Source organism: Tauraco erythrolophus, chromosome 1, assembly GCF_009769465.1.
Source record: "Tauraco erythrolophus isolate bTauEry1 chromosome 1, bTauEry1.pri, whole genome shotgun sequence".
Taxonomy (NCBI): domain Eukaryota; kingdom Metazoa; phylum Chordata; class Aves; order Musophagiformes; family Musophagidae; genus Tauraco; species Tauraco erythrolophus.
This window is the reverse complement of record NC_141465.1, coordinates 12,031,402-12,048,789: the sequence shown is the minus strand read 5'-3', so window position 1 is coordinate 12,048,789 and position 17,388 is coordinate 12,031,402. Positions and strand designations below refer to the sequence as shown.

General features: G+C 40.8%; 1 protein-coding gene across 3 annotated transcripts in view; it reads left to right on the top strand.

Annotated features, from left to right (window-relative positions):
* Positions 1–16,981, top strand: part of IFT57 (intraflagellar transport 57) — a 30,608-nt gene extending 13,627 nt beyond the window's left edge. Inside the window, exons 7-12 of one of the 3 annotated variants that reach the window (XM_086626249.1) lie at positions 3,051–3,122; positions 3,716–3,847; positions 5,254–5,316; positions 7,876–7,942; positions 9,179–9,342; positions 16,943–16,981. In XM_086626249.1, the coding sequence (XP_086482375.1) occupies positions 3,051–3,122; positions 3,716–3,847; positions 5,254–5,316; positions 7,876–7,942; positions 9,179–9,342; positions 16,943–16,981 (537 nt within the window). Of the gene's footprint in view, positions 1–3,050; positions 3,123–3,715; positions 3,848–5,253; positions 5,317–7,875; positions 7,943–9,178; positions 9,664–15,654; positions 15,738–16,942 lie in introns of those variants that run through there. The other 2 variants (XM_086626180.1, XM_086626305.1) reach the window with 2 other exon arrangements.
* The last annotated feature ends 407 nt before the right edge of the window (positions 16,982–17,388 follow it).

Here is a 17,388-nt window from a genome sequence, read left to right as displayed (position 1 = left end):
GAGAGACATAGATTTGTTGGAGCATGTTCAGAGGAAGGCCACAAAGATGATCCAGGGGCTGGAGCACCTCTGCTACAAGGACAGGTTGCGGGAGATGGGATTGTTCAGCCTTGAAAAGAGAAGACTTCGGGGGGACCTAATAGCCGCCTTCCTATACCTGAAGGGAACCTACAGGAAGGCTGGGGAGGGACTTTTTACACGAGCGTCCACTGATAGGACAAGGGGAAATGGGTTTAAGTTGAAGGAGAACAGATTTAGATTAGATCTTAGGAAGAAATTCTTCAGTACGAGGGTGGTAAGACTTTGGAATAAATTGCCCAGAGAAGTTGTGGATGCCCCCTCCCTGGAGGTGTTCAAGGCCGGGTTGGACGGAGGCTTGAGTAGCCTGACCTAGTTGAGAGGCATCCCTGCCCATGACAGGGAGGTTGGATTAGATGGACTCTGAGGTCCCTTCCAGCCTATGGCATTCTATGATTCTATGTTTCTATGATTTTAGATGGCTGAGCTCCCATAATTTACCCAAGAAGAACGTTCTGATCTATGACTTCATATACTCCGTTGTCACTGTCAAACGTATATGAATTCACCTATTTTACCAATGATCCCCCCCTTAAGTGCGTGCACAACTTTATACCAAACAATATCTCTTTTATCAAACGTTGCACCATTGTTTCGCTTTCCCGCTCTGGTTGGGGAGAATACTCATGGAGTCCCCAATCAACAGGTCCGTGTGTGCTGGATTCCAGAGAGCAGAGTCTCTCTGCCAGAGCCAGCAGGTCGATCCGGGCAAGAAGTTACAGCAGTCCCATCTGGGTCACCAAAAACTGTTGTCCAAAAAGGGGATTCATGCCCAGCATTCAGTGAACTCATTCCACACACTCAGGAGAAATACTGTATTTATTCAGGCCTGGGTGCTCCATGGATTTTTCACAGGTCAAGCACACCGACCAGGAGAGAAGTTATGATATTTATACAAGAGTTCTATACGAAATCCAGCCTACCCAATACATATGTAACATTATTTACTATGTTAAGTCATCTTGGCTTTGGATCAGAACTTGCTGTGCTTGCACTAGTTCTTCTGATGATCCCTGGTGGTCTTACGAGGGTCTTTTGGGGAACATTGCCTTCCTCATTTATTCCTTATAAGGTATTGGTTCAACTCGGGAAGCAATTATGTACTTGTTTTTCAGCCAGGTCCACAGTCCATTAACCAAGAAGAATATATGTCCTAGATTAAATGATATTGGCTATACTTCAGACATTGTTTATTGTTTTACCACACACTTGAGGAAAGATCAAAGAGAGAACAGGTAAGGAGAGGACAGCTTGTGAAGAACAGCTCATGAGGAGGAAGATAGTGTGTATCACTGGTGCAGCCCAGTTGCTGGCTCCTTATCACCTCTCACCAGCAGCTGGCACTTAGTCCTTGCGGCACTCATACACGCACAGGATAGAGCGTGGCATTGCACAGAAAGATAATTAAAAAAGAATTTAATAAGAAGATAGGACAGACTGCAGTGATCAGGTACAGGACTCAGACAAGTGGACTGACTGACAACAGTTTACACATGACCAGCCCCTCTTATACCCCTCTCTGTTCCCCTCTTTGTTCCTCTCCAGTCCCCTTCCACAGCACGGTGCTTCATCAGTTTGTGTAGTTGCACCAACCCTCCTCCCAAATATCCAGAACCCCCAGGTTTGCATTCTTATCAGTTGCAAGGGCAGGGTTCACCTTCTTTGAAGTGATGCTTGCAGGTTCTTCATAGCCCATCAGATAGTGTGACTGAGGAGCTTTGGTTCTTGTCCTTGTCTCTCTTAATGTTTGTCTGACAGGTCTGTGTCTCCGTAGGTTTTGTTTTGTCCCTCCCCCTTTTCCGTATCATCCCATTTTGGCAAGGCCCTCGATCAGATAATTGTACTGATACAAACATTCTCACACTCCACATGCCCTTACCCTTAGTGTGAATGGCCAGGTTTGTTTGTTTTTATTGCCTCCATTGTTGTTTCTCTGTCAGGGTTGTCCCTGTCTGTGTTTTGCTTAGCATCCTTTTGATGAGATCCTTGATCAGATAATCTTACTGAAGCAAACGCTGTCACCTCCCACATATCCTTACAGTACCTATTTTACAAGAAAGTCTCCTACGGTTTGATTTCAAGTGATAAAGATTTATTAACATTACTTCTGTTGTTTTTTTTTTTAATACCTAGACCAGTACAGTGCCAAAAGCTTGAAAAGCTTCAAAATATTCTTTAGCATGTTCAGAAACACAATACTGAAATAACAGTAATTCTGCAGTGCTGCTGCTCTGCTTTGTTTTGAACTCACAGTCTGTCTGCAGCTGTGCTTTGGGTGTGGTAGATGTAAAAAGTTTGCATTGATAAGGAAAAATTTGTGACAAGGCTTGGGAACTGGAATTGATTTCTAAGTAAAAGATGCCTACCTGTCAAGTTAAAACAGCACCATTTCTCATCCTCCATCCCCAAGTCCATGTATGTTTCCTATGACCTAGAAGCTGCAAATAATTCTTCCCCTTCTAATTTTGTCCCACTGTCGAAAACGAGTTTAGGTGTTTCAGCCTCTTTAGTTTCTTTCTGTTCTTCTCCTGATAATAGTGAGGGCTAAGTAGAAAAAGAATATCTGATGGTCTGAAACTGGTATGTGTTGGACATTTGAAGCACACATTTTGTCTAAGAATAAGCTGAGCTAGTGCAGCTATAATGAACATTTTCAGTATTAGTGCCCAGAGTGGTTTCTAGCAGAAATAGTTCCATGAAGATCAAACAGACTCTAAAAAGCATAGCTACTGTGGTATCAGTGAGCATGTCGGTCTTTGTTTATGGATCTGATTGTCACACTGTGACATTTAGGAGAGTTATAAATTGTGTCACATTAAGCAACTGTCTCTGGAAATGAACTTGGCAGTGGCAGCATGATACATGGTAGTGGCATAGAAGAGACCTGCCTTGCATACCAGCCTTTTTTTTAGTAACCAGAGAAAGATAGAAGTTGTGCTTAACTATGTTTTACTTTGTGGCATCTTTTTTAGGATTGGAGGATCCATGTAGATCAAATGCATCAGCATAAGGATGGAATCGAATCTTCTTTGAAAGAAACTAGGGTATGTCTTGTATGTGCAGAATGTTTCATTGATCTGTCAGCATTTTTATTTTCTCTTTTATTTGATATATGTTAAGAACTAAAATGATTCTTTTTTTCTTCGTTTTATTTGTGCTAGTGCTGTAAAACTAAAAAGGAAACGTGCGATAATGAATATTAGGGACAGTGGGACTGGCAAAAGACCTTGCAGGAAAGAGTTGTCTATATGAGGACTAACAGGGATATTAGGGTTCATCAAAATATGCATTACCATAAGTGCATCTTGACTACAGAGGGCAAAATAGAATAATACAATCTGAAAATAAGTGCTGATAAAACCCCCAAAATACTGTCAAATACTTTTGTTAGAGTAACTTACTGACATTGACATTTGTAATTAATTGAGAGCGGAGAGTGATGGAAGCAGTAAAGCTTGAAATATGTCTTTTGGAGCTGGGCAAACCAGAACACATTAGGAATAATTTTTTGTTGGCCAGACACAACATTTCTGTACTATTTTTCTCTCTCACTTGTAGGCTTCCGTATCCTTTCTTAATTACAGCACCGTTTTAATACTCTTTGCGTACTGTCAACCCACAGAATATGATTTTCTAGGGTTACCTTGACAAACTCCATAATGAAATCAGCAGAACATTGGAAAAGATCAATAGCAGGGAAAAGTACATCAACAGTCAGTTGGAGCACTTGGTTCAAGAGTACCGATCAGCACAAGCCTTGCTGAGTGAGGTAACGCACTGATCTCTTTCTCTACTATTAACTTACTATTAAGTGGGGGTGAAGGCAAAGCAGACTCGGAGGAGTTATCTCTGAATTCTGCTGTTGGGTATAAAGAAGGGGAAATGTTGATTGGCTGTCAAATTATATAGTTTTTAAGCTAAACTAGCAATTTTTATTCAACTATTCTACAGGGGAAAGTAAATGTTTTTTTGCCTGAATATTATGTAAATCTGTTGCCAATCTCGAGCAGTTAGTAAATTGCTAGCTCTGCTTTGCCTGTGAAGTTCACACATCTGTGATGAGTGGAAAAACCACAGTCTCAGTCCAGCACTCATCTCTTATGTTGATTACTCGTGCTAATGTGCACAAAGCACTCTGATTACTTCTCTACTTCATTTAGTTTTGGTGCCAATAGAGTGCTGTTTGAGAAGCTTTTTGATACCCTCGTTAGGAGGCCTATGTAAGCTGCCATTTGGCTTGCCCTCCTCTTTGTGGGCATGACATTAAAATAAGACTAACAGGATTAGACCTCTGTGTTTTCTGTTTATCTTACTGTTAAACTTCAAGAAACTTCAAGATAGTAATTTACTACTGATGAAGAAACATTCTGGGTTTCAGGATTCAATTCTGTCTGCATTCTGGCAAATTTTCTTTATGTTGTTTCCTGTTGTAAATGATTTGAAAACATACTTCTTATTAGAAGAAGCAATGAAAGAAGAGCAACGAAACTAGTGAAGGGTTTAGAGAACTTGTCCTGTGAGGAGCGGCTGAGGGAGCTGGGACTGTGTAGTCTGGAGAAGAGGAGGCTCAGGGGGGACCTTACCGCTCTCTACAATTACCTGAAAGGAAGTTGTAGGGAGATGGGGGTCGGTCTCTTCTCCCATGTTATGAATGACAGGATGAGAGGGAATGGCCTCAAGTTGCACCAGGGGAAATTTAGGTTAGATATCAGGAAGAATTTCTTTACAGAGAGGGTTGTGAAGTATTGGAACAGGCTGCCCAGGGAGGTGGTGGAGTCCCCATCCCTGGAGGTGTTTAAAAACCGTGTGGATTTGGTGTTGAGCAACATGGTTTAGGGACCCTGACAGTGCAGGGTGAATGGTTGGACTTGATGATCTTGAAGGTCTCTTCCAACCAGACGATTCAATGGTGATTCTATGATTCTATGATTGTGTATGTATTAGGGGTATTACTTACAATTTTTAAAACTGCTTTACATTTTTGAATGATAGTTTCTACAGGGGCTGCTGTTTCAAGCCTGTCATTGTATGTGTATCACTGTAAATGTCATTGGGACTTTGTGGGACAGTTTCTGGAATCGAGACGTGTGAAAGCAAGTTTCAGTGTTCTCTCTGAGCTATCTGCATACATCTCTTCAGCCTTGTCATTACAACCAAAAATATGCTTCTTTCCAGGCTAAAGAGAAGTATCAGGAGGGAAGTGGAGGAGTAACTGAAAGGATTAGAGTGCTTTCTGAGGTAAAACACATCTTCGCATAATTTCTTTTGCTTATTTTAAAACAATCTTCAGAGAGTTGGTATTTAGCGTTTGTGGTTTTATAAGCCCAGTTCTTTCTGGTTTGTTCTAATGTTAAAGATTAATCTGTTTGTTTAGTGGAGGCGATCTAGTCCAGTCCCTAAATTTTAAACCCAGGCTGCCATTGATTTTTAGCTTGTGAATTTGGGAAAACTGTTGTGTCCTAGAATTATTGAGGATTAATCAAGTTGTGTCCATAAATTCTTTGGAAGAAGAAAATCTTAACTCTTATTTTTAGTTAAAATCAACAATTTGAATTTTTCATCTTCCAAGCACTTAAAAGCAATGTTTGAGTAAATAGTAATTTTTCCATACCAATCAAATTATGTAAATATATAAACCTGTTTTTCTGTTTAAATCAGTGCTCTGGCAAATTTAAAGAAAAAATGCTGACTCCTAATTGCCTCAACGTGTTGAGTGTTTCATGGCATTTCATTTAGAATTACTGCCTGATTTCCAATTATTTCAACCAAGCCTATGAGAACCTCATGAAGTTCAACAAGGCCAAGTGCAAGGTCCTGCATGTGGGTCGGGGCAATCCCATGCACAAGTACAGGCTGGGTGGAGAATGGATTGAGAGCAGCCCTGAGGAAAAGGACTTGGGTGTGCTGGTGGATGAGAAGCTCAACATGAGCCGGCAATGTGCGCTGGCAGCCCAGAAAGCCAACCGTATCCTGGGCTGTATCAAAAGGAGTGTGGCCAGCAGGTCGAGGGAAGTGATTCTGCCCCTCTACTCAGCTCTCCTGAGACCCCACCTGGAATGCTGTGTTCAGCTCTGGAGTCCCCAACACAAGAAGGACATGGAGCTACTGGAACGAGTCCAGAGGAGGGCCACGAAGATGATCCGAGGGCTGGAGCACCTCTGCTATCAAGATAGGCTGAGAGAGTTGGGGCTGTTCAGCCTGGAGAAGAGAAGGCTCCGGGGTGATCTTATAGCAGCTTTCCAGTACCTAAAGGGAGCCTACAGGAAAGCTGGAGAGGGACTTTTTACAAGGGCGTGTAGTGATAGGACAAGGGGCAATGGATTTAAACTGAAAGAGGGCAGATTTAGGTTAGATATAAGAAAGAAATTCTTTACATTGAGGGTGGTGAGGTACTGGAACAGGTTGCCCAGAGAAGTTGTAGATGCCCCATCCCTGGAGGTGTTCAAGGCCAGGCTGGATGAGGCTTTGGGCAACCTGGTGTAGTGGAGGATTTCCCTGCCCATGGCAGAGGGGTTGGAACTAGATGATCTTTGAGGTCCCTTCCAACCCGAACCATTCTATGATTTGTCTAATTCAGATGGTTTTTTTAATGGCTCTGTTGATTGGGTTTTAAAAACCTACTTTATTTATTAGATGATGAAGTCTCTGGAATAGTCAGATAGAATAGATCACACCATAAGAATGTGCTAGAAACGATAAAACAGGTTTGATACTTTTAAGAATAGAATAGAATAGTTCAGTTGGAAGGGACCTGCAATGATCATCTAGTCCAACTGCAGCAGGTAATAAACACAACAATTTAACAAGAGTTTTCTAGCAAAGATTTCTGCGTGTATGGATTCTGCGGAATTAGAGCTTCTTTCTGTTTTGCTCTCAAGGAGGTAAGTTTGAAAGAGAGTACTTTGCAATGACTTCAGATTTATAACGTGTTTGTGTTGTGGGAATTACTGGGTGGTCAGTAATGATGAATATGTTACTCGTTGGCAGCCTTCCAACTGTGTAGGTGCAGTGGGGTGTATCTGAGCTAAACCAGGTGTCCTGGATATCGCTACTGATGTGTGCTCAGTCATGCAGCAAATCTCAGCCCACTTAGCGATACCAGTGCCACTGTAGGTGTTGCATTAACAATTTTTTTGTTACTGAAAAGGCTTATTGAAGCCTTAATGAGGGGCCGTTTTTATATTATAGACAAAAATACTGAATTATTACCCAGACTCTACCTTAGAATCATATATTTGCTTTTTCTTCATTGTCTGCAAAGGCAAACTGGTTGATAGTCGGTGCTGAAATGCACTTTTATTCTTCCTACATGCATTTTACATACCCATGCCTGTACCCATGCCAGTGCCAGCAGGCTTGACTGCTGCATCATCTTTTGCTGCATTGCTGTTTCTCAGGTTTCCACCATCACCTGCTGAAGTCCTGACACTTCCAGAAGGGCAGCTGGCGTTGTCATTTGGTTTGCAGGGATATTGGTTCCTGTCTTCCATCCAGCACCATACGGCAACACTTACACTGTTGTTTTTATTGTTTTGGGATGCGCAGATTCTGAGTAACACCATGCTGTTTGGCTAACTTGTTACTCTTTTTGCTGTAATTTTTACAACATTGATTTCTTTAAAGTTAAATTAAAATTTTCTTAATGCTTGAAAAAAAAATGTTCCTCTGTATACAACAACTAAGGTAGATTAGTTTGGGGTTTTTTAACTAATGCAGTTATTCAGCAGAGAATATTTTGTTTTCTTTTTTAACTTGATGTTCATCTGGTTTAATGAAGAAAAAAATATCTATTTTAAGATTACAGAAGAATTAGAGAGAGTAAAGCAGGAAACGGAACAGAAAGGAAGCAGTATGACTGATGGCGGTAAGTATGTTTTTGCCTCAAACCAAACAGCTGTTTCCTCAGTGACAGGTACATAATTTGTCCTTTATTAAAGAAAAATAAAACAAGACTAGAATGAGTGGCTAGTCTAAAATATCAGTATTAAAATTTTAAAAGGTGTCTAAGAAAATCAGGAGTCTAAACCTCTTTGAAAAGGTTAGAGAAGAAGGTAGAGTTTACCTGCAGAAGGTAGAGATTTCAGGATTTCCCCCTTTGGTAAGGTATTTGTAAAAATCTGAAAAAAAAAAAAAGGGGTTTGTCTCTGCTTTGAGTAGTTATCAACTCACTGTAAGAAATTCAGACATTACAGGTTCAAACACTTTTACTATGAAATAGTTACTGTCAGTAGCTGTTAGATTCCCTAAGGCTGGCTGGAGTCAGTGAGAAAATTTTCGTGTTTTGATGTTTGGACTTTTTTAATATTTAAAACTACATACCTATTTGAATTGGTTTGTCTCAGACTCGGGATTTGTGGTTTGAGATTTTTCCTGATAAATGCATTTTGTTGCAAATGTATAAGGAGTATGCAGAAATAAGTTGATGCATGTTACAGTGAGGCTAAATATGCAAGCTGTATGCATATTTAACTGTAACAATTACAGCTAATTTACTTAAGTAGTTTTAAGTGTTATTGTATGAATAAATTTTATGCACCCTCGCCTCACTATGAAGGAGCTACTCGCATGCCTTGTGGCACCTTTTTCTGTATTAAGGTATGGCCAATGGTCAGAATAAAATCTAGAGCCCAGAATTACAAGGAGCAATATGAAGCAGAAGCACCAGCATCCCTAGGGTGATATTAGTGGGCAGTGAGAGATTAGAAACAAAATATGGAGCACAAAACATTTTAATAGCTTTTCACAGGTAAAATGATGCCCTACTGAAGGTGTATGCCATCTTTTCTACCAAACCCCAAGTCAACTATCGGGATGAGGCTTTCAGCTGAGAAAAACACATCGTTGACAAACTTATCTTAATGCTGATGCACAACTTTATGCAGATGTTAGATGTCAAGGAGACAGCAAAATTGTCATTGCCTATTTCTATCCGTACAGTATCTTGCGTATTAAAAATGATCCATCAGTACAATCAAGTCTTTGGTGTAGAACACACTTTTGTTCATTCAACTCTTCAATTTTAAGGAGTGAGTTATAGAAAATAATGCTTTTGTGTTAAGTAGCTGACACAGAATTGCACTGTTTATCTTTTTTTGAACAGCTCCTCTAGTGAAGATTAAACAGGCCTTAACAAAACTGAAGCAAGAAACCATTCAGATGGACATACAAATTGGTGTAATGGAACACACGTTACTCCAGTCAAAGCTGAAAGAGAAATCCAATATGACTAGAGATATGCATGCAGCAATGATTCCAGAAGCCACAGTAGGTGTCTATTAAAATTGTTTGGAGCTCATTTGGTTTGCCCAAAATACGATTTTCTACCATTTGCTTTTTTGTTAGTCTAGAGGTTTCCTTTTTGTTGGGGGAGGGCAGCATTCATTTTTCTTTTTTGTTTTTAAGATGCTTGTCACACACTTTTAAAAATTAACATGCACACTTTGGACTCAGCATGGAGTCATGTTTGGTTTTGTGCTGCAAAGATTTATTGCAGATCCCTTCCAGATATACTAATAAATTCTTATTAATGAACATGTCTCTACTTCATTGGAGAAGGTATGTAGCATGAAAGTCTATAGAATGATACTGACAGCCTGTAATCTTGGTATTCCACAGTGCTGAAAGAAAATTGCTTGCAAAGGACTTGAATTTACTTTAGTATCAAGTATTTAATTGCTGATGTTGAAATAATACAGCGTTACCTTTTCTAAAAGGCTGGGTCAAAATATATTTCGGGTGCAAGTAAAAGTAAGATTTTTGCTTCTGCTTTAAGTTTATGAATTAAGAAAAAAAACTAATGTTGCAATAGTTGCAATAATATTGGCATGCTTCTAGGGCGGCTCTACATGAATTTGTGAATGGACAACCACTGTATTCCTCATTATCCTTTTTTTTTTTTTTGGGGGGAGTGATTCTCTAGACAGACTGGTATGGGTGGTTTTTGTAATTTTTCTTATTTCTACGTTGTCTGTAAGAGAAATAATGATAACGAAATCTATATAAGACCAGAGAATGTGAAAAGTATCATTTGGAAATTACTTCTGGCTTTCTAATTTTTTTTTATGTGTCATCACTGTTTCAGAGTCGCTTTATATTAGCATTGGGTCAAATGCTGCTTTCATTTATAGTATGTAGTAGAGCCCTGTGGACATCATTTGGGTTATTCTTGTTTTCTGTTCTTGTGTCAGAACACCTAGTTGTGATCTCTGTTAAGGAAAAATGTTGCCAAATCTTGTTGTGTAATATGGAACGAGAAGAAAAATGTAGGAGGAAGGGGTTGGAAATGTAATGGCAACAGGGAGCTCCCTTTGTCTCAGAAGATGTGTAGGCAGGGAGTGATTCTAGCATTATAGGTCATGAAGGAGTGTGGAACAAAGACATAACCTTATTAAAGTACTAGTACATCCTTTTGGTTACTATTGTTCATAAGCCATGGACAATATTAGTGTAATTCCAGCAATATTCAAATCCTTCCCTAACTTCTGTAGGTAATTCCATTCATCCTACACTTAATTTCTCTCACTTAAAGGTGAGCACTATTCAGCAGAATCAGTGGATCAATCTGTGTCTGAAAGTCAAGACACTTGACACAGTCAGTACTATGAGCCAGTTTCTTAATTTTGTTGTGCTTCAGTATTTCATTTGCCATAAAGAAAAAGCCCTAAACCCATCAGATTTTGGTAAGTGAAAAGCTACGTGTAAATGCCAACTATTATAATTTACCTGTGCAAGCAACTGCTGAAAATCTCCATGAATCACTCTGGAAATTGGTTTCCAACTTCTTTTACTGCCTACCTATATCCTCCTACATTCAGCTTAAATTAGAAAAGTTATTATTCATGTTCCCTTTGTTAGGTGGTGTTGCTACTGCTTATTTACTTTAACAGTGTGTTTACTTCAATTTAAGATAAAAGCAATCCCCTTCTGCCTTGCCTGCAAAGCAGCTCACTGACGCTTTTCGATTGCAGATGTTGTGCTGTGTAAATGCTGTTTATGTAAATACTTTCTCCAAAAAGCTCCGCCTTCATGCTAATACAACAAGCAAAATGAATCAAGACCCTTCCTTTATGAACTGAGCCTCTTATTCTATTAGAAGTGAATCTGTTGAGACAAGCATGATCAAAAACCCTCTAATGTGGTAGAAAAATCTCCAGAAGAAAAGCTAGCCTCCTTTATGCCCAAGTAATTCTAAAATAGCGTGCTAATTATGTGTAATTAATCTACATTCTTTTTCACGGTGCTGCCTGGAACTGCGTTAATCTAAGCAGGACACTTTTGTTGTCTCAAGAGCGGTACGTGGCCCTTGTTTGTCATCTGGTAAAGAATGGCATTTGCCCATTTAGACAGTGAAACCACTTTGCCCTGCTTTGAGAGCCGTCTTACTGATTGATCCAGCAAGTGGCCACGCGACCTTCCTAAAAGCATGAGGAGAGCAAAGAGGTCTGCCGTAAGCAGCCTGAAAGGCTGTTCTGAAAACGCAATCGTCTGTGTAATTATTTCACCACTGGATCAATGCAGGAAGCAGAAGCCACATTAAAATTAAATCACTCGAATCACATTATTTCATACATTGCTCATTATCTAATGCAGTGGCAGAACTGAAGACCAACAAAATGAAGGTGTCCCTAAGCTAGTAGGATGCACATGAAGCCGTGCTGTGCTACAAAACAGTCTCTCTCGTTCTTCTGAATACTTGGGGCAGAAGGACTATTCGTAAGAGTTAACTTCTGTGTACAGCTCTCCTTTTCCAAGGGCCTTTACTGTTTTCACTCCTCTGAAATACACCAGCATGGAGGCACAGTGTCACTGTTACATGTCGTCTAGAAGCCAAATAGAAGCTAGCTGTAGACAGATCCAGAAGTAGCTCAGAGGGACAAACAAGGAGTTTGACCAAACCTGGTCAGAGAAGCCATGGGATTTGTCCTCACCGTGAGGACTGCAATAGTTTAGTCTCACATGTGGCTCTAGGGAGAGCTGAGACTTGGCTCAGCGTGGTTGGGGAAAGCGCATCAGTAGCCAGCTCACTCTCCTGCCTGGACTCCCCAAAGCTGCAGAAAAGGAACACTAGCAACCTATTACTTCTTAGGGTTTCTGCATCTCTGAAATCCCTCTGAACCTTGTAATATGATTCAATGTCTTATTTCCCAGGGCTATCTTATCTCTAGGCTTGGATGTAATGGATGCAAGTGCCTTGCTAGGAGCTAGAAGTAGCCTTAGTGCTCGCTGCTGTATTAGAGGTGCTTACAGGCCATTTAGGGTGTTTGAGAGTCATGTTTATTAACGTAAGACGGTAATACATGTAATATTCCAATCCCCATTCTCTTCTAATGTCAGCAGACAGCATGATTTGCTGAATATTATGTGCTGTGCTGTGAAAAAGTGCAAAGGGTGAGCTGGTTTTTTGCCTTTTAATCCAATCCTCGCATAGAGAACCTTTTGTCGAGTTAATGACTTAATATTGAAATTGCAAGAGTTTAATAGTGGCTTTCAGTCACATGCCAAGAATCCAGTATTTCGCTAATGACACAGTTTAATCATTTAAATCTCAATGAATGCTGTGCAGGAAAGTGAATCAGAAATTCACACTGAGAAGCCGCTAACTGTTACAAACAACTCCCACATCTGGTCAAAATATTCTCTTTCTGCTGATGGCATTAAAGGCCTTCCCCTCTCTCTCACTTGAAACAGAAAAACTTCAGGGAAAATTCTTCCTTGAAAAGGAAAACAAATCCCTACCTGCTATTAAACATTGCTGCTTTTTTGGGAGTATAGCTCTGCTGTGCACTATGACATGCACAAAAAATAACTGTATTGCTAATTGTAAGTTACAGTAAGAGCAATTAAGTCATCTCTACATGACCTATAAAAAAAGACCAGGCATAAATGAAGAGCCTGTCTGTGAACATTTCCAGCTTCTGAGCTCTTTGAATTTTGCGTCCAACTTTTGCAGCCTGGGCTTCTCTCCAAGTCTGACAAATGTTAATTAAAAAGAAGAAGAAATTAGTGTGATGCTGTTTCTTTTCACGCTGGCTCTCGGCCCGCTCCCTGAGCATCAGTGCTGCAGTGTGGCTCCACGAGGCAGCGGCACGTGCGCGCACACTCGCGGCACACGGACTCCGGCCCCTCGTTTGACCGAAACCAGCCCTGGACTCCGGCAGCGTAACGGCATGCCTGCGAATACCCCGTCCTGGTTCCCGCAGCCTTGCTGCTTCCTGCTTTCACCTTGATGTATTAATGTTTTAGAAGTGACTGGGTATTTTCTGACAAAGGCTTGAAATAATGCTTGGGAAATGCCTGGCCTGTGACATACGTGCCTGCGGGCTTAAGTAAACAGAGGATACAAGCATCTGCTTTGCTGTGTAAATGCTGTTCATAGGTGGGGGGTTTCCACAGGAGGCTCTGAGGTTGCAAAAGTTATTTTTGCCTGCCATTTCCTCCTTTTAATGTATTTCTCCTTTCAGCAAACCACCACTGCCAGGGGTTTCTGGAGTATCTGGAGTATTAGCTAATCCTTAGCTACTGCTCCAGGGCTTGGTGTTGCTGGAAATGTCTGTCTTTCAGGCTCCTAGTAACAGCCCTACCATTTTGCAAACAATTATTCCCAGGCAATACTGGTTTAAGCAGGGTTGGGAGCTTTTTGTTGAGAGTAAATAACTATTTGAATTATGCTAGTCTTTCACTTCCTGGATAGTTTCATTCTGTTCTTTTTCATTCCTGGTCTTAAGTATTGTATCTCAGTACTCCACCCCAGACGTGGCTGAAACATGCTAGGGGCTCATACATCTTAGCTACCTATTGTAAAAATCAACAAAGATGAATATTTTAAGGTCAGAAGTGCAGAATAATTATTTCTAATAATATTCCTCTTGGTGACTCACGAATTGCAACTGTTCATTCAAAATATTTTCCTGTTTCTGTGGCTTTCAAAGGATGGCAATACTTAAATGACATCTCAGTGTTATTCAGTAGTAACATGAAGAATTAAACTGTGGATTGTAGACATCCCCTGGACCAAAAGTTTCCCATCCCTCCTCTAGTTTTAGGGCTGAAGTTTCTCACTGTATCTTAGGAGGGGGGCTCTTGTAAGGTTTTTGAGAGTTCTCACTAGCCTTCTGTCAGCATTGCTGGTCCATGAGCATGTTACCTCCTTTCAAAGAATCCATTTGGGGAAGAATACAAGCCAGTAGTTCAGACCAAGGGAAACAGGCCGTTTAGCGGAATTTTGCTGGAAACTAGTGCCAGAAAGTGGTGCAGAAGGTTTCAAGAGGTTTGACGGCATCTGTTGTTCATTGTTTCCTTTGTTATAGGAAGTGCTCATGTTCCCAGTATGATGGGAAGAGGGATCTCTGCTGAGTTTGACAAATACTGTCAAACAACAGTAAAAACAATGAAAACTCTGTGATCTTAAGTGTCATTCGCTGATTTTGTATGTCTAGCAGCCATTTCATTACAGCCTTCTGTAGCGTGCCTATATTACAAACTCAAGTAAAACATTCCTGGAGTTTTTCACCATCTTCAGCTGTATAACGCTGATGATAAAGAATAGAAAGTATTGTTCTGAGAAGACTTTGCTCCTGGGGCAGAAAGTTGTACTCTGGGTGCAGCAGGTTTGGAGAAGGTTTGTTTTTTTTTTTCTGTAAGTACTCCAGTATTCTGACATTTCTGTTTGAATAAGCATGTACTTCATATACTTAATACTATGTTTGGCTTTGCGAGATCTCTATGGAAAAACAGAATTGCAGGTAACTGTGTTAGAGAAGATAAACAATTGAAAGTCAGATTTTCTCTCAGTTGTGAACAGGATTGATACACAGTAACAAATTCAAAGCCATAGAATGTAAAAGTTTCCTTTAAAAAGCTCTTCCATGTTATCTTTGCTTAAATACAGAAAACATGCTTTCACTTAATTATACTCCACTGCTTCTAGTTAATCCTCATCCCTCTCAGGTGCACAGTTTACTCCTTTGTGATGATGTTTCCCTCCAAATACTTGGAAGTTTGACAACGTGACCCGACATGACCTGCATATAACTAATGTGGTCCGTCTGTCTGAGCTTCTGCTAACCTGGATGGAAACTACCTGGTATGTCTCTGTCGAGTGCTACGTGTAAGCAGCCACTGCCGGGAGGCCTGCCAATGTCGATTCAGTGTGTATCAAGGGGACATCAGAAGCAGGAAGCTGTCCCCACCCAGCCTGTCACATAAACTTTAGCTTCTCTGTAGAGTATTTAAGAAAACTCTGTAGGAGACCACAGAAGGCCAGGCAGACTGAATTTGCTATTACAGCTACATTCAGAAGGAAGGCAAACACCAAGGTGCTTTTTGCTAAAAGCAGCTAATCAAAACTCAGTGTCTCTTTGATTGCTCTAATCAGGGGGAGGAGAAAGTGGTGATGAAGCCAGAGAGTAACTTCTGTGCTCAGAATGAATCAAACAAAAAGCAGAAAATAAAACACACAAGCTGCTCACAAATTCAAGTCTTCTCATGGTAGACTTGATTTCTTGGCTTGTTCTTGAAGTCAGGCTAAATGTTCTTCTGAGTCAAGATTAGCTTTCCTACCTCACCTGTTTTTTTCAGATCTTCATCACCTCTCTCTTGGTACACTGTAACCTTCATACCTAAAGCCTCAGAACTCTGGATGGATCTGCTTATCTCTTTGTCTGGAGGAGAGACATCTTTGTGTTGCAGCTTTCAAAACCCCCTCTGTTTCAACCACCTGGTTCTGCAAAGAAACTTCCTTCGTATCTACATCTTGAAGAGCTGTATTGATACCTAGAGTTTCAAAACAGCTTAACTTGACCTTTTCCAGCATAAGGTTTGTCTAGGAGGAAGGAACCTTTCATTTGTGAAAAAAAGATGTCCTGTCCAGGGGTGGAAGAAAAGGAGAAATGCAAGAAGATACAGCTTCAGGATGTAGCCGTTAGAAAGCTGTAATATTCCCTGTAGGACTCACGTTTTTATCCTGTGGTCACATATTGTGGGATGTCTCAGAACACCTGAATTTGCCATTCCTGATTTTAGCAGAGGGATGTCAACGTAAAGTTTCAAAAATATAGCAATGAACAGGACTCATAGCATACAAAAAGATCTCTCACTGCACAACAGTAAACTAAGTGTGCATCTGAGAAGAAACATGGCATTTATTTTTTAGTTGCTCAGAATACAAAATACCAGTTTGTCAGAGTGAGAGACCGTCTGCCAAGCAGAAGATAGAGCTTCGCTGTGATGCAGAAAATGCAACAGTAAAGGACTATGAAGTCTTTTTATGACACTCCATTTTAGATTTCATCCCAGAGAACGCGGATACCTCCTTTTTACTGTCTTAAGTGCGCTGGCACCATTATACAGATCCTGATCCTTAAACCGTGCTTTGGCAAATGTATCCTTTGTGGCAATTCTGTGATGGATTATGCTTTACTCAGTGCCATAATTGTTTACAACGTGCCGCAGTCTTCCACTGGGTGAAAACACATTTATTACAGACAATGGTGCCAGTGCTGGTCTGTTCTTATTGGCCATTTGAAAACAAAAGCCAGACAAAAAGGCATCTGTTTCCAGCGGCTGGTCAGGTTAGTACTGGAAGTCACTTCTTGGTGCTTTTCACCCTGTGTTGGAATACAGCTGCCAGTGCTCAGGGTCCCCTTTCATTCAGGACCGCCTCCCGAGCAGAAGTGTCGTGGTGGACTCGCTTTGGGGCTAATTCTAGCACTGACCTTGCCAAGCTGCGCAGGGAAGTTTTCACACTGAGTCATTAGAGCCCTACAAATGGTTTATACAGCTAAAACAGCCAAGAGTGTCAAAATGAGTCATATTTTTCAAGTGACAATTGCTATTTTGAGTGACTGTTCTGCATTACGCTTACCAGGACACCCAGGAACCAACAGTGTTTAAGCTTTCCTGCTGATCTCTGTTCCCACCACATGCCCAGCTAGGGCAGTTATATCACTCGTATCGCTGAGCCGCACCTTGCGCTTTCCTGGTAATCATATTCCTGGGAAGGAGGAAGTGACTGCATATTTCTATGAGAAGTTGCTTCAGGCAAAGAAGGGCATTGCTCTCAGTGGCCAACCCGAATCACAGACTGCATACCCAGCACCTCTGCCTTGGAGAGAGCTGAAAATGGAACTGAGACAGACTGGTATGAAATTAGAGTTCATCACAGCCTTAACGTAAGTTGACATTCCCCCCAGCATATGCACACACACCCCGAAAAACAAACAAACCAACCAACCAACCAGTTTGTAACCAACCAACCAACCGTATGTTTACCAGAATGACCTTTGGTGTCCAAAAGCCACAAGAAGATATCAA